Below are 27,812 nucleotides of genomic sequence, written 5' to 3' on the forward strand. Positions count from 1 at the left end.
CACTGTGCTACCAGTCTGTCTGCACATCCAAGCAGCCAGAATGTCTCTGGCAGGGGATGACTGGGACTAAATAAAGGCAAAGGTGAGGGTCTCTCACCGACATCCTGCCTATCAAGCTCATCTTCATTTGTATAAACACTGGAAATACAGACAGCTAAACAAAAGTGCACCACAAAAGCCTGAACTACCTGTGACTGTCCTCTGGTGGATGAAGTCAGACGGTATTTTCCAAGTCTGAAGGAATCCTGCATAACTTGTGCGTACGTGGTAGAAAGTGAAGCACAAACATGATGAACTCTAAAGAGCTTCTGGACATGTCTCATGTATTACACATGTACAGTTGGGGATACATTTATATAAATGGTCTGCAGCCTAATATATCAAGGATGTCAAGCCCTACAGAGACTATAAATGTAAACCTGACATTGAAGGGTGTAGCAGCACAAATTAAGATATGAAGGGCAGGCAACCTTGGAGAGATAACATGGGTGTTACATTTACTTAAATTTGCCTATATTATAGAACTTATATAGGTTACATGCGTTTACATAATGTTGAAAGTGAATCCAATTGATTGCTTCAAATTGGAATTCATCAATACAAGGTCCGTTGAACTACTCACGAGGTTTATTTTGATCCTAAATTTCGAAGCAGAAGTTTCTAGTCTCTTCCTTCTCATCTTTGTCTTATCTTCATTCACGTTCAACACTGAAAAAAGGGGCTGTGACGTGCTGACACGCGCATAAATCACGAGACTTGGTTATAAAAAGAGTCATGTGTCAAGCGGAGCCAGACAGATGAGTTAGAGCGAGGGTCCACTGCCATCATGTGGTGAAGAGGCCGACTTGGCCTCAGTGTGGGGCTTCAACAGGTTGATTTCTCTCACTGTGTTCGGATAACCAGCAGAATCACTGTCATCTTAATGCATCTGAAATTCAGCACACTGTGCGTCATGACGCACAGAGTTTAATGTAATACACTTTTGTTTTGGATATTTTGGAAATGTTTCGTGGTAGTAACGGCTTTTTTTCCTCCACGGAGACATTTACCTAATTTTAGTGCCGAACAAATATGAAGCCCACCCAGCTGACGGTGGTGAAATCGTTAAACGGAGACATGAGTGCAGCTCCTTGTTGTGCATGGGTGGATAAAGGCATTTTTCTGAGAGTCACTCACACGACAAACATTTGAAGACGTCTCAACCCAAACCCTCTCTGTGGTGATGCTGTGCGCAACTGCGTGACGGAGTCGAGTGTATTCAAAACACCACCCCATCACCCAGGTCAAACTCAAATGTTCGCCGTTAATGTCTCACTGTTAGAGCTCTTCAGATTGAGGCACCATCACACTGAGCCATGGAGAAGTTTGTGCTTGTGTTACTGTTCCTACTCGATGTTCTGGTGTGTTTGGGTACCGGTCAGCACCATTTACGCGCACGTGTGGGACCGTGGAGACACCGGATTCAGTGGGAGAATAACGGTCAGGTGTACAGTTTACTGAGCACGGGGACTCAATATCGTTCACCTGCACAGATCCGAAGACGCACTCAGCTCTTATTGACAACTAAAAACAATTTTAACCGACTTCATCCGGTTGAGCTCAGTAGATCCGCCAGAACCAGATCTGGAGACCCCGAGGACGCAGCCGGTGGTCACTTTCAACTGAACGACGTCAGTCATTTGGATGCGTCGGTTCTTGGTGCGGATGCAGGTCAGTATTTACTCGCCTCTGGACGACCCGGGACATACAGTCAGTCCCCACCGCGCTTCGCAACCACCGGAGAGGCTGTGCCTGTGGGATACCGTTCAGAACACGCACCATCCAACGGCAGCTCTGCAACTTTCACCTCCTTCCAGGAGTTCTCCGGCAGCGGAGTCCCACGAGGAGGCCGGAGTACACCTGGAGGTGACGCTGGCGCACAACAGGCCACTGCGTCACCTGTAAGATCACCGGACTTTACGCGCAGCCGAGGCGGCAGGCTAAGATCCGAGGTCTCTGAATCAACCGTGCGGTCACCTGCAACAGCTGGATGGGTAACCGTGGCTGGGGATAGTGGGAATGCACGTCACATCCCGCAGCAAACCAGTTTAGGAGACGCACACAACGCGCAAAGAGCAGATTCACTGACCAGAGTCACACCTGAGTCAAATGTTTCTCCGACAACGTTTTCGAGTAATGCCGTAGAAATACACTTTCCTCGTTCGAGGCCGGATACATCACGGATTACGGATACGGGTGACCCACGGGATCCGCACAGTATCCATCACAGGAACTCGGTTTTCTATAACGTTTACCCACCAGACCGCAGAAACAGGATCACTGTGCGCCCTCCACCTGGGCCGGGCCATGGCACCAGGTTCTTCCACAATGGTGAGGCGGGCAGGAGATGCTCTAACCAAAGTGTATAAAAAGCAGTAGACACACGCAGCTTGAACGAAATACGATAAGTAAATAAGATATTGCTCAGCTCATAACACCCTAGAATCAAAGTCTGAATTATCAGCAAACCCTTACAGCTCATTCTTTGAGAAGCTCTGATTGGAGTAATGACGCACAGGTTCCTCATGCTCATTTTCACGTCCAAAATTTAAATCCCCCTTTTTCCTAATTCAGATTTTAATGCATTTTTAATGAGACTGAGAGTTAATGCCCCTTAATGACAAAATTAATGTCTCCAGTCTGGCAGTCTCTGAGCTACAGTAAAATGAAATGCCAGCCCGGGAGTCATAACCTCTATAAGTTAGAATAAAGTATCCAAGTTCTTCATTCGATAACCCCTCAAGTATGCTATTAAAATATTTGATATCAAGTGTGCTCGGGGTTAAAAAGTTAAATTACTTGTTTAACACAATACACTCTTAGTTCATGGAGAGCCTGAGCATTGCATTGTTTATATTTGTTAGAATTTGTTCAATTTTCTGTGTTTTCACATCACATCAGTTGATATGGGGAGATGCTTTATGTTCAGATGAGACACTCAAGGTAATATTCTTATGATTCAAATCACCACAAACATTCTGGTCTGTCACATTTCTGCCCCAAAATCCTCAGAGAATATCAATGGAAAGCTCTCACCTCTTTTGTAGAGGTGAGCCCAAAGAGCCAAAAAGTCTAAAGGAAAAGTTAATGCCTACATTTCTGGTTGAATCCATGCATGTTTTCACATTCATGTATTTTTTCCTGCAGGTCTCCCAGACTTGGTTCCTGACCCTTACTACATCCAAGCTGCCTCCTACATCCAGAGGGTGCAGATGTATGCACTCCGCTGTGCTGCTGAAGAAAACTGTCTTTCCAGGTGCACTTATTTATTTAACAGCACATGTTTAAACCAGTGAATTAAACCAGTTAATTACTTAATTCTAAGTAGACTTAGAGTCGGTTTAAACATTTTTATGATTCTTGTGTTGCTCTTTCACTGACATTTAGTTATTCACTCTACTGTCCAAAACCAAGACTCAAACGGACACACACACACACACACACACACACACGCACGCACGCACGCACGCACGCACGCACGCACGCACGCACGCACACACACACACAGATATATATATATATATATATATATATATATATATATATATATATATATATATAAACGGAAATCATTTAGGATTCCTTTGAGGTGTCCACAGTAGGATGTGTGTTGGCCTTAGTCCCACTTGGAAGCTGCAGCTGACTGACACAGCCGCTGGGTACAAACCTGGCAACCACCCGAGATTCTCTCCTCTGATCTCAGCAGCCACTCTGGCAAGTAAAAGAAACTCTGAAATGAAAGGAAAAGGATTCCTGAGGTGAAAGCAAAAAGACCAGAAACCACCTCTGTCGCTTCAAACAGTAAATCACCTCAGTAAACCACCATGTAAACTGGTCAGTGAGGAGGAGGAGGAGGAGTTTTATGTGCAGAGAAGGTCGACGCGATGCAAAGATACGACAAACAGAAAGGTGTTACGACGAGTCAACCCCAGCTGTGCACTCAGTGGCTTCCGCTCCCATGGTGAAGACACTTGAGGCTCATTCTCTTCCTGTTTCCCTTCCCTTCAGGTCTGCATATCATCCGAGTGTGAGCGACCTCGACTACAGAGTCCTGCTGCGCTTCCCACAGCGAGTAAAGAATCAAGGAACAGCAGACTTCCTCCCAGTGAAGCCCAGACATGAATGGGAATGGCACAGCTGTCATCAGTGAGCTCAGTGTTGTTATACGAACACCACCCAGTCCATGCACAATGCTGTCTAGACTCACTGAATAAACTGAGATAGTGTCAGATAATAATAGGAAGTTCCACAAAATTTAGTTAAAATATTCCAGATTTTGCTGTTGTTTTTATTATTTTACTCGTCTCATAGCTGCCAACATGCTGAGATGTAGTCTTCACAGTGAATAATAAAATGTGCAACTTTAAATGTGCAGACAGGGAAGATCCCCGGCTCCTCCTGTCCACATGTTAAAATGTCTCCATTTGATCATCTAAGATCATCATCTTTATTTTTTTTTTAGGTATACAAAGTGATACTACCAGTATACCATCAATATGAGCTGGCCAATTCACTGAAACTGTGATTTCCACAACACACTGTCTGTGTGTCTGTGTGTCTCCAGGCATTACCACAGCATGGAGGCCTTTAGTAACTATGACTTGCTGGACGTCTCCACCGGACAGAAGGTCGCTGAGGGACATAAAGCCAGTTTCTGTCTGGAGGACACGTCCTGTGACCCGGGAATACGACGGCGCTTCGCCTGCACCGTTCACACACAGGTTGGTCCTTCTAGTTGATGATTTATTTGTGTTTCCAGTCATCCCCCATTTTATTCATTCAAATCCTTCGTTTGGTTGTTTCATGTTTCATTTTTGCTTAGCTGACAATTCATTACTGTAATTTTTATGCCTTTACATGTTATTTGGCAGTGATATGTCTGGATTTTTCTCAGGGGCTCAGTCCTGGCTGCTACGACACGTATCACGCCAACATCGACTGCCAGTGGATCGACATCACTGACGTGCCACCTGGAAACTACATACTGAAGGTGGGAGTGTTGAACTGCTTTAAGATTAGGACAAGAGGAATAATAATTAACTTGAGCTGAAGTCACAGCAATATAGCTGGATATACAGTGCAAAAAGTGAAGTCTAAGTAAGATGAAACATCTAAAATCAAGGAAGCATACTACATATATGTACTTGCTTTTAGTCTTGCTGCACTACTTTTAAGATAACTGCTAGTTCTTTGAAACTAAATACTTTTACCCTCGTTCTACTGGAGTTTTTGCACTGAATTTACATTTCGATGCTGTTTCTGCTGTTTCTCAGGTGACAGTGAACCCCTCTCAGCTGGTTCAGGAGTCAGATTTTTCCAACAATGAGGTGCTCTGCGACATCAGGTACACAGGAAGCTACGTCCAGGCAAGAAACTGCAGGATCACTGCGTAAGTTTTAGTGTCCTCACACCTCGTAGCTGAGATCAGACGTAGAGAGACGAGCTCATCACTGATGTCTGCTCTTTGTTTGACAGAAGCTGACCTGACTGATGTCTTCACACTGGTATACTCAATACCTTCTTGTTGCTCTTAATCTTCATCTGCTACACTGTTGTGCAGCTGTTTTACACTCAGATGTTTGCTACTATATAAATTAATTTGTTCCTATTTATGTCATATGATGTATTGTAACTACAGCCAGGCCGGCTAGATGTTAAGTTATGTTATTTGTAGTGATGCATAAGTGTGTTAGCGTGACTCACAAAGAGTTAAAACAAGTCATCCATTCAGTCATTCTGCACAACTGAACTGGTGCTTAATTTGAAGAAAACGCTTGTGCTGTTCTCACCTGACATTTATTACATTTTCTCTTGCCAGACAAACGATCCTCTGTGTAATACTGACTGAATATGTGCTCAAGTGAAGAATTTATAAGTACTGTTAAAATATAAAAAAAACACTCTCATGCATGCATTTCAAGCAGTACAGTCTTCCAAGACAAACTGACAAAGTCCAGTTGCGATCGATTGAATGCCCTGAAGCCTATGGCGTGTATGAATTTTGTGTATTTGACATAAATGTAAAGTCTGTTCTTTGACAATCAAGTGAAAGGGTTGATTGTTTGAAAGGTGTTCTGGATTTTTATTATGCTTTATAATAAAGTTTTTTTTAAAAGGTACCTTACTTAAAGAAAAAGAGGCAAATAATCATTATTGATGGGATAATTTGAACAAATATTTAACAACATGAAGTCACTCCAGTTAAGACAAGCTGAGGGCCGTTAGCATGGGGAGTGGTACATTTCTAAAATGCTTGTAGAATAACACACCTCAGAGAAACAGCTGAAATGATTCCACTTAGCACGTTTATGTCTCACGAAAATGTCACAGCTTCACACCACAAGCCTGTTGTTGCATATTCGTCATGTTGTATTGCAGCAGATGAGGGACTGAGAAAAACATTTATTCATCTGGCAATGACTCTGCGTGAGGCGTCTGGAAATGTCTCACTCTATTTACACTTTGTCACAGGATTTATTAGGAACACTGTCTGAGTGGTGCGTGGAAATGTATAAATAATCACCACAATTCATTCTTTTTGCTCCGTGCTCTTACACTCCAGCCCAAATATATTACTTCATAGTCTTATAATGTTAAATATAGGGTATAATTTGCATGTAAATGCAATATCATTTCATGCAAATCCTTGATGACAGAAGGAAACCGTTTGTTTGTGTGATGAAAATGCAGGCAGGTGCAGGCTGAGGTCGTGGAGTGTATTTTCTCTGCAGCTCTACAGCATCTGTTACTGTACCACACTCCTCTCTCTCATGTGTGCTGTGGGTTTCTCAGATGCTGTGTAAGTTTGCTTTATGTTTGCTGGGTTGATGAAACCATTTCCATCTGTTATTTGACACTTTGCAAGTGATGAAGGCCCCCAGACAACCTAAAGACAGTCAGAATGTCACTGACATTAACATTTGTGCACATTCAGTGCTGAAACACACTAATACAGCTGTGAAGGCCGTATTCAGATGCTTTAATTAAGTGAAACAATATAACATTGTGAAAATACTGCAACTAAAAGTCCATCATTCAAAGTACAAAAGTATTATCAGAATATTATAAAAGCAACTAATTCTGCTGTAAAATGTCTCCTGTGGTTGAACTATTATTATATATAACACTATTAAATATTAACACAGTGTCGTTTTATTATCGTAGCTGGTTGAGGTGGAGCTAATTTTAGCTATTTTGTATGCAGTTAGGTGATTTTGTTCAGTGGTTCTCATCCTAGGGTGCAGGCCCCTCCAAAGGGTCACAGGATAAATCTGAGGGGCTGTGAGATGATTAATGGGGAAAACAAACATCACAATTTTTTTCTTAAGTTTTGTCTTATTTTTGCTGAGTCAGAGGGGAAAATACTCTTTGATGGAAATGCTGCTGACAAATCATTGACATCTGAAATATGACAAGGGGCCCTGAGTAGACTCTGCTTTTTTGTTAGGGGTCTCAAGCCAAAAAGTTTTTGTGGTTAATGCATTAATCTAAATAGTTACCAGTAACTATATCTGTTGAAACAAAATATAGCTGAAGAAAAACTACAATATTTCCAGTGGAAATGTAGGGAAATAAAAGTATATATTAGTATTAAAGTACCTCAATAAAATTGAAGTGCTATGATGATAAAGGTGCATGGATGCAAAGGATGGCAAAGTATCAGAGATGAGGAGACTCTCAGTGCATGCAGCACATACATCCACATCACACTGGGCTTGAACCCATTTCACTCATCCTCTAATCCAAACATGGCCTCTTTGTGGAGCACACACCATCTTTGGTCAGAGAGCCCTCGAGGTGATCCACTGATGTGAATTTGAGTGTGACGGAGGGTCAGGGCAGAGCCTCCTCCGCCGCTCCAGGTGCTGTTTGCTCGCCCCTGCCTGCCCCCGCTGGAGATGGCGAGGAGGAGAGAAATTCCACAGATCCGCAGACGGCCAGGAAAACCTGACTGCAAACTGCTGACATCAGCAGCACCACAGAAAGCATCCTTATCGCGGGCTGCCTGTCTGTGAGCCTGTGCCCAGAGGCCTGACTGTCTGAGACTCGCAGTCAACAAGAGTCAGAGCCAACAGGCGAGACTGCAGTGACACGTGATGGCGGTCACTTTGTTCCTTTGTGCAGACTACAAAACTGTCAGTAGTGATCCGTTCAACCTTTATCTTCTGATGTTCACCCTAAATTTAATTTTTTTTTTTTCAAAGATGGGTACACAGAGAGATGTTTTCTTGTAGCATTTTTTCACACACTAGTCCTATTGTTGCTTGTTCCAGTGTATTTACATACACTAGTATAGTCAGTACTATCCTGGTTGTTACTGGGGGTTATGGATGAATCCTGGTTATGTTTTGCACATGTAAACAGCTTAACCTGGTTTCAGAAACCTGAATAAGACCATGTCTTATTAAAAATCAGCTACAACTCAACCAGCTACTACAGTAAAATCAGGCTTTTATATTAATACATGAGTTATAATGATATATATAACATATAGGCTGATATATGATATAAAATAGAATAACAGTCACGGGACAGTTTTCTGTATCAAGTACTTTTCCTTTTAATATTTTAAGTACATTTTCATACTTTGGTATTAGTGCTTTTTCTTAAGGATCTGAGGACTTCCTCCATCGCTGCCTGTGGGTTTAAACACTGCTTGTTCACGCAGTTATGAGTTCCTTGTGACAGACCTGCTGAAGAGTCTGTGGGACTGAAGAGATTAAAGCAGCTCTGACAATGATCAACACTATGCCAGTGTGCATATAAATCAGCATCCTTCAGAAGTCATTTAACACTTTTTAGATGATAATGAGCTGACACATCCGCTCTGTTCACACAGCATTTATCATCTGTGACTAATCACCCAAAGATTTGACGTCATGGTGGTAATGGTGAGTTGACGAGAGCAAACTGGAAGGTTATTTTTCCTCCGACAGGGCTGATTCTGCTCTGTCACAGCTGTTCCAAACTATTAAACGTGTTAAATTAACTCTGATGTTTACAAATCTACACATAGAAAACCACTGACATACTGAAGTGTTGATTCTTCAGGCTCCCAACTGCGTGTGTACAGTCTGAAGTATGAACTTGAACCATTAGTGAAATAATGTGACGCCAGCTCTGCACTAATGTTCTGTTTCTCTGTCTGGATACGTGGTCTGTGTTTACCTTTTAGAGGATTGTTTGTTTATAGCAAAGAGGAGACGTTGTTTGTGTGAGCACAGTGGAAATGACTGAATATTTCTCTCTGCTCCTGGTATTACACAGCCAAGTGTCTGACATCCTGAAGAGGGAAACAATGTTTACCTGGGCAGGACGAGGTATCCCTGAGTCTGACCATTTACACATCATTACAGATTTAACAGCGCTCCCTGTTTGAAATAGAAGAATGAATGCCTAATGATCCTGTACTTTTCCTCCTGGAGCTGCTGTGTAAATACTAAAACACTCTTCGGGCTGTCTGAGGGAAGGCATGCTGTTATTAATCCTGTTATTGTATTATTTTTGGGCTGGGAAGTGGGACTGGGCAGGGAGGTGGCCCGGATGAGGCTGCAAACAGGGAAGAGGGGGAGGTGATGGAAGGGAGGGTGAGGAGAAGGGTGAAGAGGCCGGACAGGTTATTCAACTGTAACCAAACAGTTATTTTTGGTCTGAATTTGGTTCTGAATGCTCGTATTGTTTTATGGGTTTTGCACATGAGTGTCAGACAATGTTAAGGTTTCTCCTCTCGTACCAAACATGTGTTCATCTGCACACTTCATGACTCCAGAGACGTACATGTACAAACACACGTACATGCAGACGCACAGGAGCAGACAGGCGACTGTTCTTGTCTCCTGTGTTATAAAACGTTGTTCTGCTGTGAAATGGAGAGGAATGTACACGTGCAATATTTGCTGTGAGGTCTGGGCACGCATTTTTCACGGTTATTAGCAGGCTTTAGCAGGTCTGGTTTTTATTGAAATTGTATAACTCATACTCACACTTACCTTTGATACTAGGACTATACTAGTACTACTATGCACTATATTTTGTGCAGCAGACATGAATACAGGGTACACAAGTATTCAGAGGTATTCATTCTTTAAAGTCTTAATAAAGGGTTATTTCATAGATCAGAGGGTACAAAGCATGGCATTTTGAAATTTGACATCAAACATCCCACATGGGTACTTTCAGCTAAATCTTAATTCACTTTAAATATCTTTCCTTAAATTATAGTAGTTTGGAATTAATACTTGTGCAATAAAATACACATTCATCTTACTGTACGTGCAGAGCAATTTACTTGTTGTGCAGTGCCATGTGCATGATTTTCTTTCACTGTTAAGCAGCCTGTAGATGTCCACAAACATCTCTTTCTGTAGACTAGCTTTACATACATGGTTAACTCCAGAGTTCCTTGTACTGCAACGCACTCTTGCACTATACGTACAGCACAGTCCGCACCAGGCCAGAAACATGCGTATACAATAGTCAGTATTTTTTCCCCCTGTGTAAACATATTCAACGGTGTAGGAAGTAGAAGTAACACCACTACAGTGTATAAATACTCTGTTAGAAGTAAACTTCTTTCATTCATAAAGTCCCTCAAGTAAAAGCACAAAAGTATTCACATCAAAATGTACTTAAAATACAGATAGCAAAAGAAAAATCATTATGCAGAATCTCCCATTTCAGAAGGATGTTGGACTGATGCATGAATGTGTACGCACTTTAATGTTAACTCTGATTTTATTTTTTTTTAGCTTTATATACTTGTGTATAAGTTGTGTAACAAGCAGCTTTTAAATGGTTGACAATTTGTATTATGCAGCTAACAACCTTAGTTCTCAGTTATAGCTGTGACTATAAATGCATAGCCCGTTAAATCATCAGAACCAGGCAGCTAATTGTGCAGGAACAATATGTTGTGGTCAGTAAAAGGCCTCCATTTATCTGTTTCTGTCAGAACCACATGCAGTTAGGAATGATTGATCGAGACAGGATGAGATGAGACCTTATAAAAAGACAAGAAATGTCAGTGACGTCTCATAAATTTGGGAAAATGAGACGTGCACACCGCCCTCTCCCCTTTACACCTGCATATGACACCCTGGACTGCAGCCGGTCAGTAAGGAGAGGAAATCAGTATAATGTATAACCAAAAGGAGGTGGTTTTTTTTGTGTGGTGGTCCATAATCTCCTCACAGCCTGTAGAGAGGAAGACATCAACAGAAGCAGAACAACTATAGAGCCAAAATATCTACAGTTGACCCTCTTATTTAGACCATAAAGCAACAGTTTTAATGGGAAGTGTCATTGACAAACCCATAGTTTATGTGTGGGGTCTTTATTAACTTTCACTCTGTCATTGGCAGTAGATGGACTTACACAGTTGTCATGGAGATGGATTGATTGATGTCAGCTCAGGGTGGATCAAACCAGCAGATATGTGTAGGGATGTTGTTTTATTAACAGGCATCCTCTGCATTAAAAATACATGAAAACATTTGGTTGAACGGGAGCGACACCGTACGGTCAGAAGTGGTACTGTCAAGATGACTTCACCTACATTTAATATTCAGTGTTCAAAGAGCTTGATTTGTGAGGTTCATCATTCAAGAGTGCATTTTGTATTGCTACGCAATTTTCGCGATTTTTTTTTTCTTATGCTTGTGTTTTTTGATTTTTTCGCAGGTTTTATTTGGTCTTCCTGGTTTGATATGTGACGTATTGGTGACGACATTCACAGTCGACGGGAGACCTGGTAACCTGCGGCGCAACTCACAGCGACACACAGCCTTACAAGAAGGAGGAAGAGATGGCGACCAAAAACAACTTTTCTGCCGTTCATTTGGCGTCTCTGCTTGCGTTTGTATTGATTGCGGCATTTGTCCCGGTTGATGCTTCAGATTCGACGAAGACGGTGGAATTCAACGTTAAACCGGGAGGAGTGGTGCACACTTTCACTGAGTCGATTGTAAGTGATTGTGTTCGCTAAATATTTTCTTGATTGTACATAATTAACTAACGGTTTTAAAAAACACTGGAAACAAAGCTGCAGTCATGTTGAATCGAAACGGTTACTGAATCCTGCAATTTGCATGTAACCTTTCTGTTAATTCACCGTGTAGGTTATTGTATTTCTCTCCATTGTTATTGACTCATCAGCAGCTAACGAAGTAATTAAATAATTAAGCCTAATACCTATTACGAACTTTAGCACGTGTGTGTTTCTTTCATTAAAGTGTGTCACATTCGATATATTGCATAGTTATAATTACCATAAGTGGAAGAACTACATTCCGCTGGTCTACTTCAGTCGCAGCCTGATGACGACACAGCCAGTAAGAGGCTGACACGTCGCTTCACGGTGCCACAACAGCTCCATTCATTGGCCGACAGTTTCAATGACTATACACTGCATTTTTGTGTAGTGTGAAAGTTGAGTTTTAATACGTCCCTACATTAAGTCCCTACTTGCTTTTTAGTTATTTATTTATTTATTGGTCCTTCATTTGTCCATATAATCCATGACTAAACTGTTTATATGTGTTGTCAGTAACTCATTTTTTTAAAGTCTTTAGGCCAAATTGAACAGGACAGGCCTTTGAATTTGTAATAATATAAAGCATAGACAAGCAAGATAATCTTTGTCTTTGTGAAGCTGCAAAAAAAAAGTGTTTGCTTGATGAATGACTAAAACTGTCAATTTATTTCAGTCTAAGTCACATTCCTGATAGTGTGCAGCAGTCCTTCATTTTTTTTGTAGATTAAAGGAAATTGTTATTTGATAGCATTTACAAGTAATTGATGGATCACTAGTGTGCAGATTTACCTCTGATTCACTAACAAGCACGTTGCTATGCTATCTTATTTCAGAGGGAGTATGAATGCTCATTCACTTATGCTTCACAAGGGGGAACCAATGAGGTGAGTCCCCCCCCCATCAGTCTGCAGCATTATGTCATTGATTTTTTTTAAATTACAGACAGTTTTATGCATAAATATTCCTCTCTTCTTTTGTGCCAGCAATGGCTGATGAGTGTGGGTCTGAGCGACGACGACAGACTGTTTTCCTGCTCTGTGTGGAGGTGAGACACACACACACACACACACACACACACACACACACACACACACACACACACACACACACAGGATACAGAGCTGTGTCTTCCTCAGCTCAGTGACCCTGATGTTCAGTGTGTCTTCATTGAGAATCTGTCCCGTCTGTGTCTCTTTCCACTGAGTCACGCTTTGATGTTAGTTATTCGTGACAGTCCCAGCAGAGAGGAGAAGAGACACAACACAACATCGTTTCTAACCTCAGTGGATTAAATGTATTCATGTCCGACGTTAGCTCAATAAGCGAGTGAATGTATGCAAATGACTTAATGTCGGTAATGCATATTTTTTCTTCGTTTCTGCCAGGCCTCAGGGGAAATCCTACCTGTTTTTCACTCAGTTCAAAGCTGAACTGAAGGGAGCCAAAATTGAATATGCCAATGCATATGTAAGTATAAAAGAAACACAATCGTTAGACACAAGTGCTGCTTGTCTGGTTCACATGAATTAGTTTTTATGTTGTCAGCTGATCCTGGTCCTCAACAGGGAATTTTTAGGGTAATCTTTGACACGTATCTTTTCACTAATGCAATAAGATCAATAAATTAAAGGTAACTGTGCGCAACATGGCTGGCTGGTATGTCGCTCAGCTGCATTGTGAAATTGTGTGACATTGTCAGTTTGAGAAGGAGCTCTGCTGTTGTGTGAGTCTCATTCAGTCATATCATAAAACAAGTTTTATTCAAGTTAAACCCAACAGTGGAAGAAACAGATCGCTTACATTTGTCTTTGCCTCTTTTTCTAACTGCAGGAAGTCAAAGGGATGCTGACTCAGACTTTTAGCCCCAATTTCAATGCGTATCCTCCCACAAACGGCATAGTTTATCTTGTAAAATGATTTGCACATCCCTGGTCCTCAGCGCTGTAATTTGTTGGAAGCCAAATTGCACCACATCCTGCGGAATGTATTTACTGTATAATATACTGCAGGTGCAACACACGGCAAACCTCTACAGTTTCAGCCCCTCAGCTTTTCCCCACTGAGTGATTAGTTGGAGTGGAGCTTATGTTGGACAGCAAAAAGCTCGCAGGACTTAACTGCCTAACAAAGACAAACTGTAGAAAAGAGTTTCTTCTCTGTGTGACGTTGCAGTTTCATGCACCTTGTCAGCGTTGAGATCAAAGCCTCTCATTCCTGAGAATTCACAGTGTCTGCACAAACGTCAGACAATCAAGGCAAAGCGCAGTCGATTAACATTTTTGCGTAGCCTGCAGATAATAGAGTATGCACCTATGCACCAGCAATACAGCAATGCATTTATCAGGATCAGGGAGGAAATGAAGGCGGGAGTTTTCCCTCACAGTTTTTTTTTTTTTTTTTGCTTTGCTTTTCTCGACCACATAGAATCAGCTGTCGCCGTCCACACTCTGATCTCATCTTCACACTCTGAGAAAAACGTTTGTCGTTTTGCCATATTGGGCCTCTTTCTTGGAAAGGCAGATGTTTATGACATGCATGGAACATTTCTGGGTAAAGAGTTAGGACTTAATCTAAATTTCATGATTGACGAACAGGATTAGGCGTCACCGAAGACATTTGTCTCATCAAGCTGAGAGAGAACTGGAGACATTTCAGAACAGCTGCTCCATTAATCTGTTGATTATTTCATCAATGAATTGATTAGTTTAGTTTAGAAAATGTCCAGAAATTGTGAAAATGTCCAATGCAGTCCAAAACCCAGAGATGTTCAATTCATGATGAGGAAACCAGCAAATCCTCAAATGTGCGAAGCTGGAACCAGAGAGCGGTTCTCATTTTCTGTTGACTAACTGATTAATTGTTTCAGCTCTAGATTGAAGCACAATTGTCAGAAAAGGGGGCTCAAGTTGGCACTTCTGATGCTTTGAACTCATTAAGTAATGCCACGCTCGATTCATTTTACCCCACTGAGGACAATCAACCACAGGCCCAGTTTCCATATGTGAGTCATGGTCAATAAGGTGGCTGCTTCAGGATTTTTTAAAAAAGTTTGTGTTTTCCCAATTTATTTTAATGAGATTTCTCCAGACCTTCGTTAGCTCGACGACACAAAGGTCTAGTTACGCGAGATTAAATGTCACCTCATCATCTGAGAGCCAGAGCAGTGCCGAACGTACCCGCCATACAGTCCAGAGTTGAATTTAATGAAGCGCACTGTGTATACTTATATATCCATGGAAACCCATGATGCCCCCCCCCACCACATGTCCCGGCACAGTTGTTTTATCTGTTGTCCTCTAATAATGGTTGAAGTAAATCCCAGTTAGCACCATCTCTGACAAACTAACACAGGCAGAGGCGTTGTAGCAAAACCTTTATTTCTCCTGAAAGTCAAACTCAGAATCGTCGTGTCTTTGCACATAATGTCTCGTGGAAGGTTAATGCGTGGACTCTTTCTGAGCTCAGTCACTTAGCGGAGGTCTGCCGTGTCTGATGTGGTTGTCGGTGAAGTGAAGCACACCTTGACACGCCTCCTTCCCCCAGCAAGGACAGTCCTGACACTCTGTCATTAGTGAGAGCACATGTTTCCTCCTCCTGCTCTGGCTCCGTGCCCTGCAAGCAGAAGACAAACACACAGGAAATAACTTCACTAAATGACGGGACGAAAATAACCTCACGCACGCAAACAAGCACACCTGCCACCCCTGTGCAGCATCTCCTTGACCTTGTCGTCACATCCTCCTACTTTCCTGGCCAATCTGTTGCAAAAAAACTGCCGTCTCCTGCGCCGCCTCTCATCCTGTTTTGTTTATTTTTCCTTCTTCTCTTCCCTTCCTCCTCCCCCTCTTCATCGCCACTGCTGTTATGTCTCTCCAGTCGCAGACTGCGGCGGCGGGACAGAAAGACGTGCCTTTGAAGCCGGAAGAATTTACTGTAGGAGACTCAACAGGTGAGAAATTGATTGTATTTCCAAGTGCTCAATCAAGTCCCTCAGCTTGCCACGTCAATCTTTCCCTCCCTCTGCCCTCCATCACGTTGTGAGCTCCCTGCTGGTTTCCCTCTAAAGCATATGCTCCAGCTGTGAGTGGGTTGCCTTTTGTCCCTCCAGCATTATTTGTTGTTATTCAGTTTCTGCACAAATCCCCACTGTGGCTTCAGTTCCGGACTGTGATTAGCAGGATTTCACAAGTCACACAGGAATTTACCGTAATTGCCATTTTCAGCAGATTAGACGCCACAGCACAGAGACTTATAGACTCATAAATGCAGCAGCTATCACAGACTTAAGGGTAATCCCATCTCAGTGAGACCACTGGAAAACACTTTAAGTCACTATTTCTAGAGATAGACTCCTTAATTGCAGTACAGTAGGTAAACTGCTTTTTTAGAGACACACATGTATAGATGAACTGGCTTGTAACTCACCAACTGCTCGCATTTATCAGGCTGCACATTCTCATAATGGGAAGCTGCACAGTCACTATCAGACCAGTTCAACACGTGCCAGCCGGCACCACCCATTGGAAAGAAACCTAACCTGCAGAGGTCGCCACCTACAGGCTGAATAAGCAATAGTTATAACAATTTCGTTTCGTGCCATCTGCAGGCAATGAGTGTCACAACTGCGGATTGTTACAGCTGCTGATAGCTGTGGGTGTGTCTGTGTTTGAGAACAACTGTTTTCTGGCAGGTCCCCTTGGCCTAGAGACGGTTGTGTGATATCAGACAAATACAAATGGCTTTACTAGGCCATGGTTTAAACATTTGTAAATTTGCTTTCTGGACCTCTTTATTGCACTGCTGAGAGCTACTGAGCGGAGTTTTTAGCTCTCTTTATACGTCCCAGGCTTTTTACATTTCACTACACGACCAGCTGGGTCTAATAAAATCATGAATAAAAATGAAACATCACCGCCTCACCCTCATCTCCATGTAAAATGCATAGATGCAATTCATTTGTGGCTGTAAAATGCACAATATCTGCAAGATTTTGCCAAGTATTTACTGTTTATGTTTCCATTCATTCATTCATTCATGAGCTTAGTATTTTCAGACCCATTAACATCACACAAGTGAGTCGAAGTGTTATCAACAGTGTGAATGGTTAATCCATCCAGAGCCAACTATTAAATTCTACCAAGAAACAACAGATTCGCATGAATTCAGCCAGTTCATTGTTTAAACATTCAGCACTAAACACTAAAAGAACATGAATGGCTCTGACTCTCTGCACCCTCTCGGGTTTGGACCCACCTCCAAAGTAATTTAGAGGATAGTTGATACGCTGAGCAGGACGAACACTAACATCCTCCTTATTCAGCAGAAAATATGCTCTAGTGAACAAAACTATCACATTTTTCACCTTTAATATGTCTAACAATAAAACCACAAGCTCCACACACGCTACAAGCAGCAGCAGCAGCACAAAGAGGAAATGAAATTGCAGTTGTAACACTCATTGCTTGCAGGTGGCTCTAGTGTGAAATTGCAGCAGCTCTTACTTTCCGTGCCTGCAGATGGAGCACATCTACATCTGCAGGCCTGATCTCCTGCTGCTGCTTTCCTTGCCAACAGGCAGTGCAGGTTGGACTGGACCTGCAGGTCTCAGACTGCTGGCTCTGCAGCTCTGCAGGCAGGCGATGGCGGCTGCTTTCAGGTGCTTTGCATCAATGTGCGTCCTTGGTTTTGTTTTAATGTTGTCTGTGTCTCCTTTCTGACCTCCAGTGACCCACACAGATGGAAAGTTCAGCGCTCAGCTCTCCAAACTCACCGCCATTGGACGGACGCGACACGACGAGCTGTAATTGGTCAGAAGCCTGACTTGGCTTCGGTCATGTTTTGACCAATCAGAGCGCCTTGCTGAGCTCTGGGTCAGGACCTCTGCGTTTCAGCTCAGTAGTCAATGAAGGATGGATTTTGGGGAGTTATTCCTGACCAAAAATTGAAGTGGGATGATACTGATATGGCCTTTGCAGCAGTTTGTGTGTCGATACATCAATAACCTGATTTTTTTTACAATGGATTTATCTGCAACTTGGGCCCTAAAATACAGGAAGGAATCAGATGAGTATTCATATTTTTTACTACATACTGTCTTAGTTAATATTCGGCCGTAAGATAAAGAGCTTCCATAGTTGCTTCTTAATTTCTGAAGCTGTGAGATTTACAGAGAGCAAATCTGCTCTGATCCACTGGGAATGTATGTGAATGTAGAGGTTTGGTGTTCCGGGGGGTATTACAGAGTATAGATAACATACTTAGAGTACAGAGGGATTTATCCATCCTGTGTAATCCTGAGAGGAAAGTGAGTAATCCCCAATAGCGTCATCGCACACGCAGAAACAATTACATTTTCCTCAATCTCGTCCTGTTCTGGATAACTGTAAGCACACATTTTATCCCCTAAATCACCAATTAGTACCACTCATGATAACTTTGGTTATTTTTGAAATTTGGCCAGGAGGGATACTTGTTATAGAGGAAGTAGCAGCTTCATTACGTGATCCAAGGAGATAGATATATAATATACAGTGAAGATCTGAGTGTTTTTGCATTTTTTTGATAAGTCTTAAACCGTGTCGTTGTGGATTTCCTTTATTATAAAAAACCCTAGGTTTAGAAAATATGAGGTAATAGGTACAAAACATTGTCATTTTATTTGAAAATACCTTAATATTTATCATTTTAATTGGACACCTGCAGCAGATGATGCAGCAAAAGATATTGCTTTTTTCTTATTTGTGACGCGCTCGTTTCTAATTTCAGGATTTTTCAGTGACTTCAGTGACTTTGTTTGAGGTTTAACCCAGAAATACCAAAATATAAAGCCCGTATAGATATTTGGATGATAGAGTATGTGGCGAAGAGACTCCATCACGTATTCCTGAGCCCTTCTCGAACCTTTTGCTTTCATCCTTCGGTGCTACATGTGGATCAGCGAGGATGTTGTGCAGGTTTCAGAAGTACATCGTCATGATCACAGGTCCCCCTCCTCTCGCTGCAGCCTTATACAGCGAGAGTAGGATCGCCTTAATCTTCCTTACATTGATCCATCTCTTAGATCCACACAGGAGTTCCAGAAGATGAGTTCTGGGGATTGATTTCAGATTTGAGGATTTTTGCTGATTTGATTCTGAGGTCGGAATACTGGCTGAGATTCGTACCTTGTCTGATGCGGGTTTGGACTCTCTCGTCCATCTAGAGGTGATCCTCCCGAGTCGAGGAAATGGTCAGTTTGTGTGTCACCGTCGAGGGTCCCTCTGGGGTCACAACAGGAAATAACCATGTCCGGAAGCTGTCCCAAAATAGAGAAAAACACACAAGATGTTACTTATCTGGGACATGTTTTCTTTTCCTTTTTCATGATGAAATGTGATGGATGTTTCAATAAAGACATGTTGTCACTGTTCTGGAGCCAGCTTAGTGTCTTTGTCTTGTTATGTCAGTCATGATCTGATTGAACCTCCCACAGTCTCATTAAAGGGTAAACATGAAAAGAGGAGAAATGTGAGTGCCAGCATAAAGGCATTAGATATTCTGAGCCGTTTCACAGCCGGGCCACAGTGAACATGGCGGAGAGCGTGCAACCCACCACATCTGCACCAGCACTGATGTATTCCTAAGTTAAACATGCAGGAGAAAACAGTTTTCCAGTATACCAACGAGACTTCCTGTGAAACTTTATATTGAAATAAGCATTCTGGAAAATTTGCTTCCAAATGTATTCTGCAAGCGTACTCAATTAACATATATTGTCCTCGGATAAATGTTTTCCATGAGATAAAGAGCTGCCATTGTTTCTACTTAATTTCTGGAGGGAAAAGACTTTGCAGGGAGGATCTGCTAAATCCAGAGGCACATATGGGAATGTATAGAGCGTTGATCTTTGTGGGCTTACAGAGATACAGAGTCAGGAGGGATTTATTCGTCTTAAGTTAAGCCAAGAGAAAATCAGTAATCGTGATTGTCCTCAAATTGGCATCGGTTTGAATTCTATGATAGAAGAACTGTACGTTTTTACCAGTGCTTTAATGTAAACTCTAATCATGACTGACTGTACAACACCTGGATTTCATGTAGAGAAAGTGTAGTAGCTGGCAGAGCTGAGTTTCAGCAGGATCACGACAAGCTGTGCCAAGGAACTCCCACAGAGTCTCCTACTTATAATTAAAGCATCTTGTAGCAAAGATGTGCCTGTTTCAGATGCTTATTTCCAGTTTTGTGGCCTCCTCGTGGAGAAAAAAAGTTGACAATTTGTTCTCCAGATGGTTGTTCCATTGAGCAATGCGTCTCTGTAGCACAATACGTCTTTGTTTACTGCCAGTTTCCTCTGTCTGTGAGACTCAGAGCTGCCTCTATGCTGTCATACAAATCCTAAACACATATCACTACTGTTGCCATCTGGTACCAGTAGAGATATTTACTTTCAACTTCCCCCCCCAACAGTCAACCATCAGGAAAATGTATACGCTTAATGCTGCCAAGCGCTGGCTTAGATTACGATGACGTGTGTTAAACAACCTTGATCAGAGATGTTTTAAGCCATGTTAGCAAAGTGAGTACAGGGACTGTTGCTCCAACTCTTTAGTCCAGACTGAAATATCTAGTATTCAATAGATTGCCATGAAATTCTATACAAACATTCATAGTCCCAGAGGATGAATCTTACTGACTTAAGTGCCACCAGCAGACCAACCACTGGCTCTGAGTGAAATGTCTCAGAGGGTATTGAACGATTTGCACTGAAATCTGACACAGACATTTAAGTTTTAATAACGTGATTCTGTGAATTTCACTTAGCATACTTTGCTTTTTGGCCAAATACTGCTAATTAGCAACAGTTAGCATGCTAACACTCTAATATTGTAGAACATGGTAAACATTACCTGTGCTTAACATCCACAGGCAGCATTGTCATTGTAAGCATGTTAGCATGCTGATGTTAGCTTTTCGCTCAATGCTCCACTGCACCTATGTACAGCCTAACAAGTATTTTCAGTGAATTAAAAGCCTGATATAGCTCATTCTTCGGTGCCACAGACCCCCATTGTTGTCCCAAACTATTACTGATGAAGAGATCTATTTGTGGGCCATTTCCTCTTCAGCAGAACAAATGGGTGCTAAGTGCCTGAGGCAGGGTAGAGAAGTGAGAATGAGATGGACTAACACATGGTTGGTTTTGGCCTTTTCATTTGATTTGTTGACAGTAAGAGAAAATATTGAATAACACCAGCTTTACTCTTTGAAAGAGAGGACATTGAAATAAACTAAAATAACATTTCAGAGAGGACAGCATCTGACGACCCAAATGAATGAGCCATCGATTTACTGTGCTGTATTTATGGAATCAATCCGGCTGTTTTTCTCCAGTGTCTGTTTTTCTTTATTCCCTTTCACACACACCTGCCCCCTGTTTCTCTCTCTTTGCATCTCCTGACATTTGGAGGGGAACAGATGGAGATTGCGGCCGGGTCGGTCAAGCCAGAGGCAGCAAAGGAGATGGGATTTCTGTAACACCAGGGGCCCGGTGAAGGGTACAACGAATGGCCAGCTGCCCCCTGTCTCCCCTGACGCGTACCCAGGCGCTGGGCTGGTGACCCAGTCAGCTCAGAGCCACTCGTCCTATTCTCCTCTTATCTGGCCTTGCTAAGTTCTCCATATTACGAGACCTTTTCTGTCTTCAGATCTATCACAGAGCTCCAGCCTCTCCTCCCCCGCGTGAGCTTTTCGCACCGCTGAGCCAAAGTAGCCTGAGCTGCACTGAGTTCTCGTTATACCATCATGACTCCTGACAGCAATTATCTAACCCAGACAATGGTGATACATGTGAGTGGATGTGTCTGGCTGCATAGGTTGAAGTGCTCTAAAGTAATCCGTTCTCACTTTGTCTTGACATCTTGCGATAATTTCAATTTCCCTCATATTTCTATCTAATTAGGTCTTCTCCTTTGCCCTTTAACTGTGCAATCTGAGAGCTGGGGTGCAAAGTGAGCATCTGTATAGAGGCTCTTGTTACCAGAGCAGTAACCCAGGCAGATGTTACGATGCCCTGTGTATGTTCAGCTTATGGACTCAAGAGATTTGTATAGAAGGAGAGGGGGAAGAAGACGTGCAGAGCCAAGCTGTTCTACCTAACATACTCACCCCAAGTTGCGTCTGCATCTTGTCACCTTGGAAACTTGGTCTCAGCTCAATTTGGCGAGCATTAAATCACTCTCCACTCTTGCGGACTCATGGCTGGTGCTGTGAATATGGCTCTGTGCGAACAGCCTCCCCCACCTGCTGCATTGTCTCACACTGTGGTCGAGAGCAGCCTTCTTTTCTCAGGGTACGGAGGCGCTTTGCGGGGCTCCTTCACCTTCTTTGTGTGCTCAGTCGGTCTGTGGTGGGGGTACGGAGGAGGCTTACGACCCCTGCGGCCTTGTGCTGCTGGTGGTTTAGCTGTGGCTGTATGGGCAGTGCACACTTGTGAAGGTCTGTGAGTGGGCCCTGCTGAAGATGATGGCGGCTCTCTGTCATTGTTAGACGCAGTCTGAGTTTCTGAGTCAGTGGGTGGGCAGCTGGCAGATGGAGGCTGGGTCAGTGATGGAGAGAGCTGACCCGCAGATGGGTGGTCACTTTGTGGGGTCTGATAAGACTTGATTTTGTCCTCTATTATGACAGAAGGGCTAAGGGTGGGGGGTGGTTGAGGCTTTGAAGACAGAGGGGAGGGAGGGAAGACAGGGCTGATCCTGATGGAGGAGGAAGGCCCAGGGGAGTGAGGCTGAGAACCAGGGCTGTTGGGGTTATGGAGGTTCACTGTTAGCGGGGAGAGACCGGGAGTGGGAGGCCGAACAGGGAGGCTTCTTTGGGGAGACAAAGCGAGGTCATGGGGGGTGGAGTTCTGAAGCTGAGGCAGCAGCCCACCTTGTCTGGGAGAAGACCCCAGACTGGAGGTGAACCGAAGATTTCGACTCCTCTCTGATGGCAACCCAGAGGTTACCGGGCACAGCAGCGCATTTGGTGGCGACTGGCTCCTGCTATGATGATCTTTCCTGAGTGTGCCAGATGACTCTGTGGTTCCTGGCTGGTCTTCAGGCTCTGAGGGCCTCTGATGGATGCTGCCTACCGTCACCTCACTGGAGCTGGAACCTGAACTGGAGCTGCTGCCATTGAGAGGCTTGGCGCCATCGCCTTCTGCAGTCCTCTTCTCCTCCTCCTCATTCAGATCGATGGATGAGGTTAGATAGTCAATCTGCTGCACCACCTAGAAAGTACACACAGTGATGCATAAATACATAAAGTATGGCGATGACTATAAAGACTGGTTATTGGATAAAAGAGGAGGTCCACTGATTTACACACAAAGATCAGTTTAATTATTATGTGGAGTACTGAGGAGTCTGTCTTCTGCAGCTCTGAATGGAGCTTTTTAATGTGAAAAAATAACCCTGATGATGTAATAGTGATGTCATCAGGGTTATCCCAGCTTGGGGTCTGAGAGATTATTAACAGAAAGTTACAAACTGAGACAGTGGAGTTTGAAAAATGTGGATGTTTATCAGGCAGGAAAGGTCTAACGGAAGACTGCTGAGTTGCATGATGGGAAATGCAGGATGTTTTTGGAGATCAAGTCACGTTAGGGACTAAAAGTCTGAATATGTCAACATCTGCTTCTTTGATTTGGAAGCCTTATGAAGACCTGAAACTTCAAATTAGTTTCATTCATTTGCTGGTAGTGTTAAAAAATAGCAAAAAACATCAGTAATTCTCAGAGGTCAAGGTGACATCTGTAATCTTTTTTTCGATTTGACAGGAAATGAGGGGCAAGAGAGGGGAGAGCCCAGTCAGATTCGAACCTAGGACACTGCGTTTACATGATGAGCAGTTTAAACATCTCTTCCACCAGGACACTCCAACATGGCATTAATCCAAAGATGTTTCTTCCAATTTGAGTCATCTCTACCAAAATGATTGATAACACTGCTACATAGTGATGGCAATATTAAAAGTTTGTGCAGTTATTTTTCTCTACATTTGCATATCTGCATCTATAATTTGGTGCGCTTCAGATTTCAGATGTGGACTCTCACCAGATGTATTGCTCTAATCTGTAAGTATGTCACACGAGCCACTACTTGGTCCAAAAAGTGTTTATCTCAGCCTAGAAAGGATGAGATTACTATTCTGGGAGACATGTGAGACAAATTTAGATGGGTTTCCCTTCTAAGCACACTATACAATCTATCATACAGGCATATGTGTCCACATGCATATATATTAAATGAGAGCAGAGCATATAATGCACGAGTGTGTGCACAACACATATGTACCCATAAATGCTTAGTACAAAGAAACATTCGGGTTTGGCGGACACACACACACACACACACACACACACACACACACACACACACACACACACACACACACACACACACACACACACACACACGCACACACACGCAATGATGGAGGCTGGAGAGATTGGAGAAAATTGCACTGGGGAAAATGTTTGACCTATCTCTCCACCTGCTCTGTGTGCAGATAAATCCTCAGCCTCTGCTGGAACAGATGAATTATTGTTTTGTTCTCTGTGTTCAACAACATCCTTACCGATGTCAAAAGATGACCTGGTTTGTCTTTTTTTTTATGCTGTAGCTTTTTGGTGAGGCATTTCATTTTACTTTGAAGTACAGCGTGTACATGTACATCAAGTGACTCTGGGCAGGTGCTGCTTGTTAATGTCAAAAATCAGAGAAGATAAAAGAGAAGGGGACCCTGGTTTTCATCTGCTGCTCCCGAGAGTGTTTATTAAGAGCAATGTTTTTTGACCCCCGGGTGTTCACATATAGCGCTGATGAGTGCTGAGAGATGTTTGTTGTAGACCTGAGTCATTTAAGTTTCATTTAACTCTTTCAGTTTGACTCAGCTGTGTGAAGTTCTGAGTCATAGTGCAGCTTTTAGTCTGTCAAAATGTTCTAAGCAGAGGCTCGCTGTCATATTCATGTGCCTGCTTGCTTTTGTTTTGCTTTTCTTTCTTCTGCTCTATGAGAGAGAGGTCTTTAGCGTTGCTTTAATATTTGTGTAGTCTCTGTCTAAAATGCTTTAAAGACTCACTCCAATTCCTTTTTATAACAGTGATTGATTATTAAATAAAACTGAGGGATGCTTCTCATGCAACAGAATGATAAAACAGGGCTTTTAAAAAAAATATGCCACCAAAGTCTTCTCTGGTGCCTTATCTTCCTTTGATCTGTCATCTCTGTTGTGAAAATTTGGGATTTTCTATCCCAGTGTCTGCTTGCTCGCCCCCCTCCTTCCCCTCTTTTTGTGTAGCCTATATGCTCTTTCATCAGTGTTATATTAATACTGTTACACAAAAACCTCGCAGCCAGGATGATGGGGTTACTAGCTCGGCTTTAGCTGCGACCCCGCAGATGCAGATCAAATGCTAAGAGGCAAGATTTATGTGTCACTTTTACTGGATGAGGAATACGAGGCAGAGATACTCAGACATAAATGGATTATAAAAAGCGTCGGACGCTATCCAGCTGTGCCTGGAGCAGCATCTGTCCATAAGGAGGGAGAGTGGAGGAAGAGATGAGAGGGGATGTTAGAGGAGGAATGACAGAGAGAAAGATGCAGAGAGGAAGGCGACTGCTTAGCCTAATGTCACACAGTATCAGCTCGGCAACCTCTGAATGCATTGTGCAAATGGGGCATAACTATTGTCTCATTCACCTCTATGAAAATGTACGCATGAATTGAGCAGGGTTGCTGCATATGTTTGGAGACAGATGACAGGGGAGAGTTGGAGTAAACCTTTGCAGACCGTGGTGGATTCATGCAACCCTGCTGCTGACTTTTTAATGCATGTTAAATTCTGCTGAGGACGTGCATTTGTGCTGCCTGCATTGTTATCTGTAAGAGTACAAGCCCTGAAGGTTTTTTAGCACAAGCATGAACATTTCCTGCGTGAGGAAAAACAAATGTGAGAGGGTGCAGTAACTTCTCTGCTCCTGCACTGAACCAATTTGTTTCTGTCTTTCTTGACAGCCCAGGACAGACTTGGTTGAATATGCACTAAACACCCTTCGTCTTGCTGAGTCTTTATTGTTTGTGCAGTATCAACAAAAATCCAACACGTTACCTCTTTCATTTCCTGGTGAACATCCCTCAGCGCTCTAAGAACTTGCTCTAGGTTGTCCACCACTCGTTTAATCTGGTTTCGAACAACCTTCCTGCTGCAACCTGCTTCCTTCCTCTGTGCCTCCCCTTCACTGGTCGGCCTGTATTGGACCCATGTCTGGTTCTGGCCCAGGATCCCGATTCTTTCAAGGCTGGGTCTAGATTTTCTGGGGCCTCGTAGAGTTGTGGTGCAGCCCAGGCCACTCTGGGGAACCTCGGTGGAGAAAATGACTCCATTGAGAGGCCCGTTGAAACCCTCCACGGGTGGTTCCCTCATTTCTGTCAGGTCTCTGTGGCTCTGGGAGTTCCTGCTCTGTTGTTTGATGTAGCTGAAGCTGGAAGTGAAGCCATGCTGCCTCTCTGTTAGTCCCTGAGTGTCTGAGCTCAGCCAGCTGGATGAATGGAAGTCTCTCTGGCGGTAGGTGCTGGCATAGTCCCACACCTTCCCCCTCCTGTCCTCCATGCCCACCACAACAGGCACCTTACAGTTTGGCTCCTCAGGAACAGGAGCAGGAGGGGGTCCTACAAGTGGCCCATATTTCCTGACTGTGGTGCTTGTCTGTGGCCGATGGGGGCTCAGGTGGCTGCTGTGATTCCCGGCAAAGGTTTGATTGTCCTGGGCAGATGTGGAGCTGCTGCTCAGAACCTGCGTCCCGTCCCCTGGACTGGTCTGCGTGTTTGGGTCTGGATGCAGTTCTGGAGACTGGTTCCACCTGGCAGGACTGTCCTCCCTCTGCTTCCCCAGAGTGCCTGGCAGGATGTGGTGTCCCCTCAGCACCACTGGCAGCATTCTCGCCATCCCCACGCCGTTACACCGAAGCTCCCCCTTCTTCGCCCGGTCCTTTCCCTGGATGGAGAAGAACCCGATCCCTTTGGCTCTCTCCAGCGGGGTAAGGTTGTTGGGGGCCTCAGAGCTGGATTTGTACAGTCCATTGAGCCCCAGGTCACTGCTGTGGTGGGGCTTCAGGCTATTGCGCAGCCAGGGGATGAAGTGAGGGGCATGAGGCTTGAAGCCTTTCTGCTCCCCAGGCGCTGGAGCCCTGCTGTCAGAGAACATGGTGATGGATGTCCAGCAGCCTCACAGAAGGAAGGAGAAGCAGAAGAGGAACAGGAGGACTCCTGAGACACAGAGAGCTTCCTCCTCTTTTTCCATGAATCTCTGCCTACCTTTTCCATTAACACAGACTCTATCCACTATCTCCAGTCTCTTTCCCCCTTCTCTCTCCCTCTCCGACTCTGTCTCCAAAACTTTTATCTGCTTTTTCCCCTCCTCATCGCAGATCTCACCCACCCACTCCCCTCTTCCTGCTAAAGCCCGTTTGTGATTTTATCGCCCTGCCTTCTCCCCCTCTTCTTATCCCGCTGTTTCTGCTTCTCCTCCCACTATCCTCTCCGTTGTAGTGCTCTTGAGCCCCTCACCCCCTCACTGGGCCGGCCTTGGAGATGCCGAGGGCCTCTCTCTCTCTCCGTCTTCTCTCTCTGCCTGCCTGCGTCTCACTGGCTCAGTAGCAGTGGAGGCTTCCTGTCTCTACATCTCTCTCTCTCTCTCTCTCTCTCTCTCTCTCTCTCTCTC

At 43.6% G+C, this 27,812-nt stretch overlaps 3 protein-coding genes across 3 annotated transcripts; 2 read left to right on the plus strand and 1 right to left on the minus strand.

Annotated features, from left to right (window-relative positions):
• The first annotated feature begins 1,352 nt into the window (after positions 1 to 1,352).
• loxl5a (lysyl oxidase-like 5a) lies at positions 1,353 to 5,906 on the plus strand. The gene is made up of 7 exons (XM_070961203.1): positions 1,353 to 2,370; positions 3,187 to 3,295; positions 4,048 to 4,185; positions 4,604 to 4,760; positions 4,934 to 5,029; positions 5,313 to 5,428; positions 5,515 to 5,906. The coding sequence occupies exons 1-7, from the start codon at positions 1,356 to 1,358 to the stop codon at positions 5,519 to 5,521; spliced, it is 1,638 nt and encodes a 545-aa protein (XP_070817304.1). The 5' UTR covers positions 1,353 to 1,355; the 3' UTR covers positions 5,522 to 5,906.
• A 5,879-nt stretch (positions 5,907 to 11,785) lies between these two features.
• mydgf (myeloid-derived growth factor) lies at positions 11,786 to 19,236 on the plus strand. The gene is made up of 6 exons (XM_070961303.1): positions 11,786 to 12,001; positions 12,904 to 12,954; positions 13,054 to 13,115; positions 13,456 to 13,537; positions 15,947 to 16,019; positions 17,795 to 19,236. Exons 1-6 carry the CDS (start codon positions 11,843 to 11,845, stop codon positions 17,872 to 17,874), a joined length of 507 nt encoding a protein of 168 aa, XP_070817404.1. The 5' UTR covers positions 11,786 to 11,842; the 3' UTR covers positions 17,875 to 19,236.
• LOC139330404 (uncharacterized) lies at positions 15,433 to 27,743 on the minus strand. Its single transcript, XM_070961302.1, has 4 exons — positions 26,202 to 27,743; positions 22,214 to 23,315; positions 19,234 to 19,364; positions 15,433 to 15,682 (listed from the first exon to the last, which is right to left on the minus strand). Exons 1-2 carry the CDS (start codon positions 27,294 to 27,296, stop codon positions 22,362 to 22,364), a joined length of 2,049 nt encoding a protein of 682 aa, XP_070817403.1. The 5' UTR covers positions 27,297 to 27,743; the 3' UTR covers positions 15,433 to 15,682; positions 19,234 to 19,364; positions 22,214 to 22,361.
• Positions 27,744 to 27,812: the final 69 nt, after the last annotated feature.

The sequence above is a fragment of the Chaetodon trifascialis genome, chromosome 4 (genome assembly GCF_039877785.1).
Source record: "Chaetodon trifascialis isolate fChaTrf1 chromosome 4, fChaTrf1.hap1, whole genome shotgun sequence".
Taxonomy (NCBI): domain Eukaryota; kingdom Metazoa; phylum Chordata; class Actinopteri; order Chaetodontiformes; family Chaetodontidae; genus Chaetodon; species Chaetodon trifascialis.

Excerpts from the sequence above, each read along its gene's own strand:
- mydgf (XM_070961303.1), top strand. The coding sequence starts at position 11,843 with ATGGCGACCAAAAACAACTTTTCTGCCGTTCATTTGGCGTCTCTGCTT. Across the intron at positions 12,002-12,903 it reads ACACTTTCACTGAGTCGATT|AGGGAGTATGAATGCTCATT; the intron begins GTAAGTGATTGT and ends ATCTTATTTCAG. Across the intron at positions 13,538-15,946 it reads TTGAATATGCCAATGCATAT|TCGCAGACTGCGGCGGCGGG; the intron begins GTAAGTATAAAA and ends ATGTCTCTCCAG.
- LOC139330404 (XM_070961302.1), bottom strand. The coding sequence starts at position 27,296 with ATGTTCTCTGACAGCAGGGCTCCAGCGCCTGGGGAGCAGAAAGGCTTC. Across the intron at positions 23,316-26,201 it reads TTCACCAGGAAATGAAAGAG|GTGGTGCAGCAGATTGACTA; the intron begins GTAACGTGTTGG and ends TGTACTTTCTAG.
- loxl5a (XM_070961203.1), top strand. The coding sequence starts at position 1,356 with ATGGAGAAGTTTGTGCTTGTGTTACTGTTCCTACTCGATGTTCTGGTG. Across the intron at positions 3,296-4,047 it reads GAAGAAAACTGTCTTTCCAG|GTCTGCATATCATCCGAGTG; the intron begins GTGCACTTATTT and ends CCTTCCCTTCAG. Across the intron at positions 5,030-5,312 it reads CTGGAAACTACATACTGAAG|GTGACAGTGAACCCCTCTCA; the intron begins GTGGGAGTGTTG and ends GCTGTTTCTCAG.